This window comes from Magallana gigas, chromosome 6, assembly GCF_963853765.1.
Source record: "Magallana gigas chromosome 6, xbMagGiga1.1, whole genome shotgun sequence".
NCBI classification, from domain to species: Eukaryota; Metazoa; Mollusca; class Bivalvia; order Ostreida; family Ostreidae; genus Magallana; species Magallana gigas.
The window spans coordinates 53854325-53866399 of record NC_088858.1 but is presented as its reverse complement, the minus strand read 5'-3'; the positions used below and the strand labels follow the sequence as shown (position 1 = coordinate 53866399).

The 12075-nt window shown below is 34.8% G+C and overlaps 1 protein-coding gene across 3 annotated transcripts in view; it reads right to left on the bottom strand.

The window, feature by feature from the left end:
* Positions 1-1395: 1395 nt before the first annotated feature.
* Positions 1396-12075, bottom strand: part of LOC105330392 (G-protein coupled receptor GRL101) — a 40497-nt gene continuing 29817 nt past the window's right edge. For 2 of the 3 annotated variants that reach the window (XM_011432042.4, XM_066086896.1), the window contains 12 exons: positions 10511-10631; positions 10204-10278; positions 10034-10105; positions 9246-9317; positions 9030-9101; positions 8838-8909; positions 8595-8666; positions 8091-8162; positions 7350-7548; positions 6466-7122; positions 6179-6350; positions 1396-2483 (listed from right to left, as the gene is read on the bottom strand). In XM_011432042.4, coding sequence (XP_011430344.3) covers positions 2359-2483; positions 6179-6350; positions 6466-7122; positions 7350-7548; positions 8091-8162; positions 8595-8666; positions 8838-8909; positions 9030-9101; positions 9246-9317; positions 10034-10105; positions 10204-10278; positions 10511-10631 — 1781 coding nt within the window. In that variant the 3' untranslated portion in view covers positions 1396-2358. Of the gene's footprint in view, positions 2484-6110; positions 6351-6465; positions 7123-7349; positions 7549-8090; positions 8163-8594; positions 8667-8837; positions 8910-9029; positions 9102-9245; positions 9318-10033; positions 10106-10203; positions 10279-10510; positions 10632-12075 lie in introns of all 3 variants that reach the window. The other variant, XM_011432043.4, reaches the window with a different exon arrangement.

The window sequence follows — 12075 nt, the reverse complement described above, 5'->3', positions numbered from 1 at the left end:
TTGTCGGGTAATGGACTGTTTGTGTATTCACTGCATGGTATTGTCGGGTAATGGACTGTTTGTGTATTCACTGCATGGTATTGTCGGGTAATGGACTGTTTGTGTATTCACTGCATGGTATTGTCGGGTAATGGACTGTTTGTGTATTCACTGCATGGTATTGTCGGGTAATGGACTGTTTGTGTATTCACTGCATGGTATTGTCGGGTAATGGACTGTTTGTGTATTCACTGCATGGTATTGTCGGGTAATGGACTGTTTGTGTATTCACTGCATGGTATTGTCTCAAATGGAACCCATGAACAATTGAAACGAAAGGATGTCTTAAGGTAGCTCCATACTCGTAAAATTCTCTGAGGAAAGTTGAAAAACCGAACTGATTTCGACTGAATAGACTTAAATGTCGTCAATTGTTAGAAAAAATATACATGTCATCACACTTTTTGAGATGCCAGATAAACATAAACTAATGCATATTGTAGCATTAGAAAAATGAAATTTTTTTTTGTTAAAAGTAAAATCTTGTAGGCAGAAATTTGTTTTTCTTGTTTAATTTTAATGTCATCTTTATCAGAAAACTAAAATTACAAAAATATTTTAAAATTATTCGTTGGAATAAGAAAAACTGTAGCATTTAGACATACAACTGAGAGAAAAGTCAGAAAAAGAGTTATTTCCCCTTTGCATAGATAAGATATATAAAAATTTGGAAATTTAGTATAAAATTAAGTGCGAAAATATCTTGAAACTACCAATAATTCTAATTACATCCATGTGATTATATTCACATAAAATAAATAAAATTATCTTGCACAATTTTTAAAGAATTCAAAGTTTTACAAAAAAGTGTGACGTCACAGAACACTGGATCTACTTTTTAATATAAAGTACATTCTGTGTAAATTAATTGGACCATACTCAAAATTTTTAAAAACCCTTTCGTGGAGTATTTCTATTTGATAACACCATCAAAATGATACCATGATTAAGAATACCGGACCATTCATTTATTAGGTATAAAATGTCTTTATACATTGATTACCTTAACTGATAACTGAATTGTTCATATTTCATAATATATTTTCATCAAAAAGGAAAACTGGAAGTCCATTTATTTAGTTTTGAATAACGTGATAAAATTCAAGAATTAACAAATAACAGTAATAACATAAAGAACAGTTTATCTTATTCAATAGGTTAATTACTATTCAAAAGAACGAGGGTACTGAAAGAACAGTGGTATTGAAACACCCTGTATTCATCCATGACTTTTAAAAACCCCAGCAACTAATTCACCCAAATACTTACACGTATGAACGTAATTTGCCTTTTTTTCAACTTGTTTCTGTCTGAATCATATTCCGGGCAGCAAAACAAAAACGAGAGAATTCCAACTCATTTTTCGGTTTTTTAATTAATTGAGTACATGTTACTTTTATTACCATCAATTAACAGATGGGCACAAAATACAAAATGTCAGAATTTATTCATCACATCTCACATACATCATTCCAACCTTATTCTGAATGTACATTCCGCCACCTTTTTACATTTTGAAGGTGGTAGGAAAATGTTATGATTTTTGCAAATATAATATTAAGTTACTGAATATCTAGTTTGTTCTCTTAATGTAAAGTATAGAAGTCTCAGAATAATTTACAATTTTGAGCAACATTCAACAAAGCGTAATAACTGATAGCCATATTCATTGTAAGTGTAACACGTACAAGTTAGTACTCCACCTTATAGTGAATGGAGTAAACTAAATCATTATAACACAGGTAGAAACTCCACACAAGTACCTATGTACTGATGAATAATGTACCAGTCATCAGATACAAAAAGACGGCGGACACACACCATCCTAGCATCAGTCACATTTATTACAGATTACGTACGACTTGCTTGTTCAACTCACTGTATGGCTGTCACAGCGCATGCGTAAAATGTTTGATGATGGTCTTTCGAACGTTTATTGTTGACTAAACTTACAAGTTTAGTTGTACTAATATATCTCCCGTTATGTTGACGTCAAATCACGTTTGTTGTATGTCCAGTTAGATATGTATAAGAGAAGCTTAGACCTCCAGTGCCATTTGCAACAAATATATTGACTATGGTTAAGGAATATTCAGCGTGCCGGGCACACATCTGTTGTTATAAAGGGTGTGATGGTCTAAAACAAAGCCACTGGTATCAGCGACAAAAGAGTAGAGCAGATCTTACACGAATCATTATGAACTACTGACTTTGTTATGAATTCAGCTTATACAATCAACAAATGTTAGGTCTTTTTTGAGTATCGCCACGATTTTAAATGTTACGTGAGATTTTTGCCTCCTAAAACAGGAGAGCGATTTAGGAAGCGAGGCGTGACGTGGCTTTGTCGTGGTGGTTGGTGTACGTCTTCTTCAGCCCGCGCAGCCGCGTCAGCTCCAGCTGTCGGTACATGGAATTACGATTCCAGATCTGAGAGGAATTCTCTGTAAAAAAAAAAAAAAGACAAAAATAACATTTGTTTTTGCAACCCTATTTTGTAAAGAGTGCTTTTTTTTTTTTATAAACAAACATTAATAAAAAGAATGTTATTTCATAACATCCATATTCTTTGAGTATTTTGTTCATTTCGAATTAAAAAAATCGATTGTTGTTCACGATAGAGTGTGAACAGTCTTATAGGATAGATTCATTTTTAATTAGTTGAACCGAATGAAAACAATAACCAACAGCATGCACAACATGATCATATAGATGATGTATTGAAATATATCTAAAGAATATCCTGATTGTTAATATCACATTTTTCCACCTTCTCTCACTTTATTCAATAATTTTAGGACATGTGTATACTGTGGAATCATTAGATTTCGTGGTGGCTCAATTTTCGTGGAATTCGTGGGTACCTCTCAACCACAAATTAACATCCTCCACGAATTAATAAATTATTGTAATAAAGTCATATTTCCTTTGTAGGTTTCAGAGAATACACGAAATTACATCCCCATGAACCTGTAAAATTTAAGCAATCCATGAAAATTGGCCCCCACGAAATTTAATGATTTCACAGTATATATGAACAGTAACCTGCTTCCTGTAGAACTTCTTATTTTAAGCCGAGTCTTTCAATCTGACGATACAAAGAATGAATTCTTGAATTTTTTTTATCCTGCTGAATGAATAAAGTTTTCAACCAATATAGATGAAAGTTTAATATCGAAGATAAAAGTAGAAGAAAGGGGATTAAATAAGCAAGGGCTCACATGGTCCACCTTTGTTGTTTAAAGTTCTACGTGAATGACCAGTTGGCATACTGGACAAAATTTTACCAAAACTAGAGTTGTTTTCGATCCAAGACAACTTATTAATTTGAATTACAACAACCTTTTGAAGACATGACCAAATGATTAAAACTGGAATGTACATGTGTATATAGTATTAGTAAATAAACTTATAGACCATTATTGCGGAGATGTTACTGGGCAAAACTGGGCATACAATATTACAGTTATTGGCTGGGTATGGGGGCAGTTTGTTGGATCTGAAGACATGATTGTTGACCAAGGCCAAAGGCCGAGGGCAACATTTCTGTCTTAATGTTCAACAGAAGGTCAGGTTGATGCAAGTATAATTTCAAAAATCAACAATATTTCCGTTCCGCCGAGATCGAACAATATTAATTAGCTGTGTAGTAGCAGTCCTTTTTTTGGACCGGTCAACATCGTAATTGTTAACATTCGTTTTATTGGACTTTTTGTTATTAAGATCTATAGTATATGGAAGAATATATATTTATAAGGTTATAACAATCGTTTTTAAAAACCGTAAAAAAGCTTTATTTCACCTGGAAATAAAACGTTTACTTCATTTTCATTCCACAGTTTGAATGAAAAATATTCTGAATAATTCCACACCTTTAATTAAAACTAAAAATTAAATGGGGGATGGTCACGATTTTGTTCAAATTTTATTTTTCTGTTTTTATTACTTACAATGCTTTAGGAATGCATTTCTAATGATCAAAGGAAATTTAAGAGTCAGCCGTAGATTTATAAGCAAGATACAGGGCTCACAATTCTTCGTCATGGCTCTGCCCTGTTTTTGTTTTGTTGGTTCAATATACCAGTATAAAATCGTTTTCAAGCTGATTTGTCTATCTTTTTATTCGTTATAAGCAGAAATTAACAGTTTCTAAAGTTTAACACATTAACTTTTGTTCTATAACTGGAATTTTTACTCTAACATTCAAAATGTAAACAAAGGCTTTGTTTGCAAAAAATTTAAGCTCTTTAACTCGCTTACGACTAAACAAATGATACTTAAATTTTGGTTGCCTATTAGAAATGTCAACTGAAGCATTGTATACATTAAAATTGGAAAAATAATTTTTGACTAAAATCGTGACCGAGTCCCTTTAAACATCTCGAGAAAAAAACTAAAATTGAGTCTCTCTATTTTTGTACGGTTGTAAAAAGACACTTTCACCATCTTATAAACTAAGTTAACACCCCCCCCCCCCCGAGCAAATTGGTTGTTAAAGGCATTCCTACGTGTATTAATGAAACTACAATAACTAACGACTAAATTAGTCTGAACCTATCTATAGCTTCAGTTGGTGCTGTAATGCAACTCCTGTGCATATCTAAAATGGAAAGTGATGTGTTCAAAAATCATTGTGTAAAAGCTCAAGAGAATTAAGTTCTTAACTCTCTAAAAATTAAATGCTAACAAAAATTATGGAACGCCTCAACTGCCTTATGTAGGTAATCTTCATTATATGATGATACTTTAACATTACATGCTGATACTTCAACATTACATGATGGTACTTTAACATTACATTCTGATCATTCAACATTACATGATGGTACTTTAACATTACGTGCTGATACTTCAACATTACATGATGATACTTCAACATTATATGATGATACTTTAACATTACATGTTGATACTTCAACATTACATGATGATACTTTAACATTACATTCTGATCATTCAACATTACATGATGGTACTTTTACATTGCATGCTGATACTTCAACATTACATGATGGTACTTTTACATTGCATGCTGATACGTTAACATTACATGATGGTACTCCTTCATTATATGATACTTTATCATTACATGCTGATACTTCAACATTACATGCTGATACTTTAACATTACATGCTGATATTTCATAAAATGATGGTATTTCAGTATGCGGTGGTTCTTAATTAGCTATAAGCACCAGGATCGTGATTCCGTATTACGAGGAGAGTATAGGACTTAAGTCAAGCTACGCAACCATTCAAACAAGCTTCATTTATTACTTCCTTTATTTCCTTACATAAAAGTGGACACTTTTCGAACCCAAGTGGTTATTATTAAAATACGTATTGCCAAAACTAGAGCTTGTGCCACTCAGGTGAAACTGGATTATGGAGGGAAGTGGGGCACGGTCGCCTTCATTATATTTGTAACAACCACTCAATCACGACAATCAAATTAAAAAATTTATACATATCCTACATGTATGCATATGTATAACAAACACTTTAATATAATTAATATAATTATATTCATACAAAAAATTAACAAAGATAATCAACTGGAGTATGTAATGAAAGATATTTTTTTATTCAATTCTGTAAAAATCTCTAAGTGTGCACACAAAAAATGCCATGAGCACTCTTTCCTCATGGACGCAATCATATATGTATTAAACTATTCAACTAGCATGTAATGATAAAGTATCATATAATGAAGAAGTATCAGCATGTAATGTTAAAGTATCAGCACGTAATGTTAAAGTACCATCATGTAATGTTGAAGTATCAGCACGTAATGTTAAAGTACCATCATGTAATGTTAAAGTATCAGCACGTAATGTTAAAGTACCATCATGTAATGTTAAAGTATCAGCACGTAATGTTAAAGTACCATCATGTAATGTTGAAGTATCAGCACGTAATGTTAAAGTATCATCATATCATGAAGATTATCTACATAAGGCAGTTGAGGCGTTCCATAAAAAATACTAAGCAAACATAATTAGGTAATCTTGTGCGGGACTAGCTCTACGTCTGACGTAATAAGTGACGTCACTTCAGTGCGCAGGAGTTACCTCTTAACAATAGTCCAAGGAATGATGTGAAAAGGAATCGAGGACCTTCAGTCGTAAGCAAACTTTACCTATGAACGAATTCTTGGTATCATTATTTCTTGATGACCCTGTAAAGGATTTCCGAAAGCGCGAGGCTCTTTTCCTAATATTTCTCATGAAAGGGGCTGTGGATATTGTGTAGAGCACTGGATTCATGGCGGAGTTCAGAGGCAGAACAAAAACTGCCACCCACGCGTACACCTAGAACGAAACACACTATTAGTGATAACGTAACAAACATGGCGTGAAAAGTCACGTGAAAATAATCAGTGGTGCACATTTAGAAGCCATGTGACGATTCTGTAGCAATACAGACCTGTGGTGGAACGGTTGCCCCGCCAAGGGACGCGAACCCGAGGAGAATGATGGGAACCCAACAGAAGAAGTCCGACATGACGATTAGTGTCATTCTTTTGGCCATCGAGTTATCGGATTTGGCTTTGGATTTCCTGACAGCTGTGGTAGTTTGTTTGGCTACTAGAAACATCCATAAGTACGAAATAAAAATAACTAAAAAAGATAAAAAGTTCAACACGAGGAACACGAACACAGAGTATTCCCAGCCTTTTGGCTTATCCGGCGTTATATGGAACGCCAGGCAGACACCGGATCTTCCATAGAAATTGTCAAAATAATCCAAACCAAACAACGGAATCCCGGAAAGAACAATCACTACAATCCAAATACACGGCATCACAACAGACGCCTGTTTAATCCCCAGGCGTTTCAGTTTTAATGGAAATATAATGCAGATCAAGCGATCCAAGGTGATAACGGTGAGCGTGAAGACGGACAGCTCACTGGAAAACGTGGAGATAAACCCCGCGAACTTACACAACTCACTCTCCCGCCACGACCTGTCGAAGATGATGTACTCCCCCCTGTAATAGCTATCCACCACAGCGATGATCAGCAGGTACACGCCCATAAAGAAGTCGCCCACCGCTAGGTTAGTGATCAGGAAGGAGTGCACCTGAAAAGAAAGATGACACCATGAGTTTGTAAAGCAGTTACAGCATTTTGCACCTATTTGTCTGTGTTTCTATTCAATAATTCCCTCTCTTGACCACCTCTTCTCCATTCCAATCACCCCCCCCCCCCCCAGCCACCAAACACAATGGATTTGGCCACCACATTTCCAATTCAGTTTATATGTATGCCAATCATTATTCCACTCCGCCACCAATATTTGACCCTTACCTTTCCATTTCTGTCATCCCTCACTCTCCAGATAAAGACCAGCAGGTTCCCAAAGAACGCCACTGTTCCCAGGATCCAGATGGTGATGCGGAGGAGATAGTTAGACATCAGGTCCTCGCACGAGGAGAACTCATCCGGTTCCGGGAGACACTGCTGGACGTCCCGGGCTAGACAGCAGAACCGGAACTCATCAACCTCGCTGATGTAGAGAAACAATGTAAGGCAGGGGGTACACAGTTTATTGCTCTTTTGTTTCTTTTTACTAGTTTCAATTGTTGAAACGTTGTTATTATGCATTATAAGTATCTATATAAGTATATTTGATAGAAAGTTACGGTGTGAACATTTGAAGCAGAAATTAACTTTTGATTTCCTTATAGGGTATTCGTGACAATACAGTTGTGGTCATGTATTGGATAACCTCGGCCTTAAGCCTCGGTTAACAAATATATTCCAAACATATATGTCTAGTACCAACATTCAAAGAAAGACTACTTCCTCTGTGTTCTATTTTAAAACATTTTAATTATTGCAATCCATAATTTGCCGATTGAAAATTACATTTTTTAATAAATAAAAATTCTTCGTGCAGATTGTCAATTGATAAGCAACAGGAAATGGCAATGAGAGAATTGGGAGCCAGATCAGCGTGGCTATCAACACATTTATTAGGTGAATTCCCATCACCATGGTGGTATTGGATATATAAAATAACCCGGATGTAACACCTTAATTACTTACAGTCGGGATAACTTGACCAGTCCGCTGAAGGCGTTGCCGTCTATGAAGGAGATACGGTTGTCCGAGAGGTCCCTGAAACCGTCCATGATATAAAACGATGAAGCCAGATATACAGAGTTACAATCAATCTGATGTCTGATTAACAGATAAAACCGCAACTATAGATCTATCACAGTAATCAGAACGCGTCAGACGGGGTAAGAACCCTGACAGATCAATTAGTAGTGGTGTGATATGCGTTTTATGGAGGTTTTCGAATGGGTTTCTTGTCATATTTAATATGAAGCGGTTTTTCGAAGATATGAATGTTTTAGATGGTTCTTTAGTCACGTTTATTTCATACTAGTATTTTTAAGTGGTTTAGGTTCGCTAACATATGGTTCTCAAATCATATACGTGTTGTTTGTGGTACTGGTATATGGGTGATGTCAGATGGTTCTCTGGTGGTTTTATTTTAACAAAGTGTGTATATGTGGTGTCAAATGGTTTTCTGGTCATACTCACAAGGTCAGAAGACTGTCTAGGCCGCTAAATGACCCGCCATACACGTACTCAATCCGATTCCCGGACAGATCGCTGAGGAAAACAAGAAATATTTCAAACAGATTAGAAAGTAATCTACCACTTTATTACCCTCTAAGCTTCAGCCAAACACGGTGTATATTGAGATTTCTAATTGGTTGTCTAAGACAGGAATTAGACAAATAGCGTGGGCTGTAGGAGATAGCGATGGATGTGTGTTCTTACAGTCGCGACACGCTCCTAAGCCCCACAAATCCAAGCTTGTACAGCGAGCGTAGTTGTTGTCCACTCAGGTCCCTAGGGAGAGAGAGAGATTCCATACAGAGATTGTACAGGGATAAAGCAACACTTCATTGGACGCTGAATTGAGATTGGATTCAGAAATGCCGATTTTTTTTATTTATGAGAGGGACTTACAGAGTCAACAGTTTGGAGAGTCCCGTCAAGGCGTACGGGAAAATTTCCTGGATCTGATTGCCCCGCAGATATCTAAAATTACAAAGGGCAAATAAATACCTTCTTAATAAAAAGCGTAAATAAAAACCAGTGGACATTTGTATGATATAGTTTTATTTTTCACTATTAGCATATAAATGGTGTCTTATGTCTGTTGCGATAAAAGTCCAAACTTACAAGCTTCTCAGATTATACAGGCCGATGAATGACCCTTCTTCAAGTTCACTGAGCTTATTGTTCTCCAAGTTTCTACAAGGGAACTGCCATATTGTTAAATTGTCACATAATAACATTGTCTTATTATTATGTTGTTACATTATCACAGTTACATTAGTACATGGTCACATTATAACATTGCTGTTATATTATACACTGAAGACTGCAAAGGGATTTTGATAAAACTTATATGTATAAATAAAGCGGAATTCTCATTAGTTCAATTGTATGCCAACAAAACTGGTAGATTCCTTTAATTCAGTTTATGTGCATGTTTCTTAACTCGAAGATATCACGTATTTTGCTATTTCATTTTAAAACTGAACTTTTTTTATATTACAATGATTGATAAACAAGTTTTGCTATTCATTTTGCTAAATTACTCGTATAAATTTGTATCATGTTATAACAGTTGTAAGTTTTGTACAATTTGACTTTATTAATGATAAACACCGAATATGTTAGTTGTTACGGTGTAAAACTTGTGTCCTTACTATTTGTTTTTGTTTATTATATATACAATAAAAGATATGTTCAAATTAAACCAAATAAAGCGGTAATCATATAATGCTCAAGCAAGAATGCAAGCATTGTCGGGAAATTTTCCGGTATTGGGAATCTACAAAAATCCAAAGTGTCGAAGCACCATGTCAACCCTAGGGAGAGAGGGTGAAGGTCGTAACATGTACTGGTATTGATAAATACCCACATCATCATGGGGACACTTACAAACTATTGGGGATACTTACAAAGACACGAGTCGAAACAAGTTCCGGAACATTCCCACGGGAATCTGCTTCAAAGAGTTGTTGCCCAGATCGCTAAAGGAATATAAAAGTTACAATAACATGGTAAAAATAGAACACGTGACTTGGAAAAGAATCTAGTCTTTGAATTTATACCAGGAAGTTTTACTCACAGGTATACAACTTTGGAGTAAATCAGGAAGGAGGTGTTATCCAAAGAGTTGTTTAGGAAATTATCACTCAAGAAACTGCAACAAGAGAAGTTGAATTTGCATACAATTACAATTAGTTTGTAATGAAAAAAAATCGAAGAATTTCTAGTTGTTTTAACACTTTCAATTCATGAAATATAATTTAGGAAAATACTAATATAAATGTAATTTTAGTATCTTGTTGTTAATTGATTATATCTTGATAAATCGAATAAAATTGTATTTAGTTCCCAAGAAATACTGGACAAAGATGGCGGCGCCCGCTTACAATTTTGCCACGTTGTGCTCTTGGGGTAGATCCGCCGGAAGTTGTTTGAGTCCCTTCCCCCGACAGTCGATCTCGTCCGTGCGACACACGCACTCCCTGGACAGGTAAGGACAGGGTAGAGCTGTCCACAACAAAATGTTTATGTTTATTTACCAATCAGAGGCCCTCAGGGAGCATATATGTTAAAGTTGCTTGGACCGATTTTATTTCAAATTTTTTTTGTACGCTTTTAAACGTTGGTTTTACTTGGTATATTATAATACAGTAGGTATCGTAGTAGTTTTCTCGGTCAAATGAGCCATATTCCCATGAAAATGACATAAAATATTTGTTTACAAAACAACGATACATAAAAGAGCTATAGCATCATTTCGCCCCTTATAAAGATTAACACCTCGCGTTGAGGCGGGTTTACATGTATATGATGGCATTACGACATTGACTTTCGCTAAAAAGAAAGGAAATAAGATTTCAATTTTTTTGGCAAATCAAAAATAAACCTTTCTATATTTTTTTACTTATATTTCTGAAGTTTGTTTTGTTTATAATCAATGAATAAAATGCGGGTTGAAAAAACCCAACCAATCGATTGCCGAAAATAAACGGTTACCTTTTCTAAACATTCCAATGATGCATTTTGTTCCCATAAAGAAATTATTTATTCATTTGAATATTTCTGTCTTTGAAAGAAGACTCGATTCTGCTGGTGTAATCAGGTGAAAGTCTGTAACTTTCTACGATAATTGGTTTGTAAGGAAAATTATTTGTTACTGCTACATGTACTGCCAAAATATCGGTCCAAACAGTTTTAAAAACAACAATACACAAGGTCAAAAGAGGCTTTCTTTAAGGGGGCATATTCACGAGTTTTGGGACTATTATTTTTGGATTGAACAAATGGTTAAAATGCATAGTGTATATTTATAATGGTTAATCTAATTAATCATAATTTGAGTGTCATTTGTCAAGTTTCACACGAAGTACACAACGCCAACATTTTGTTATGCAAACAAGACTCGTGCCTTTTTTGTTTGTTCAAATATTAAGGTCACTGGTTAGAAAGTACAATATCTAAAAAAATATGATTTGACAAATACTAAAAAATTGCTGTGGAAAAATAAAATTTGAAAATTTTCAGCTCAAGTCATGGCTGTTTCCCCTTAGAGACACGTGTTCACATAAAGTATTTTCAAAAACTGAAGGATATTTGTTTTATAATTAATTTAAGAAAACGGGGTTACACTAATCCAAGACAAAATATGTCAAAATACATAACAGAGCCAGCAGAGGTTATAATCTTACCCTGTGTGCAACAATTATTTACAGATTTCGTTTAATTATCTAAAATATTATTCAAATTTTACGGCAAAACAAAAACGGCGAAAATAAATTACCATTGCTAAAAATAAACCATGCTGGTCGATTTAGTTGACATATTTTTATGATACTTGGTTTCGTGGTTTTTTTTAATTCTAATAACACGTGTAAAGCACGTGCCCGGTGTTAGAATCAGATGTTACCCCTGGCAGACGCGTTAAGGACTACTCGCATTAAATGTGCAATTC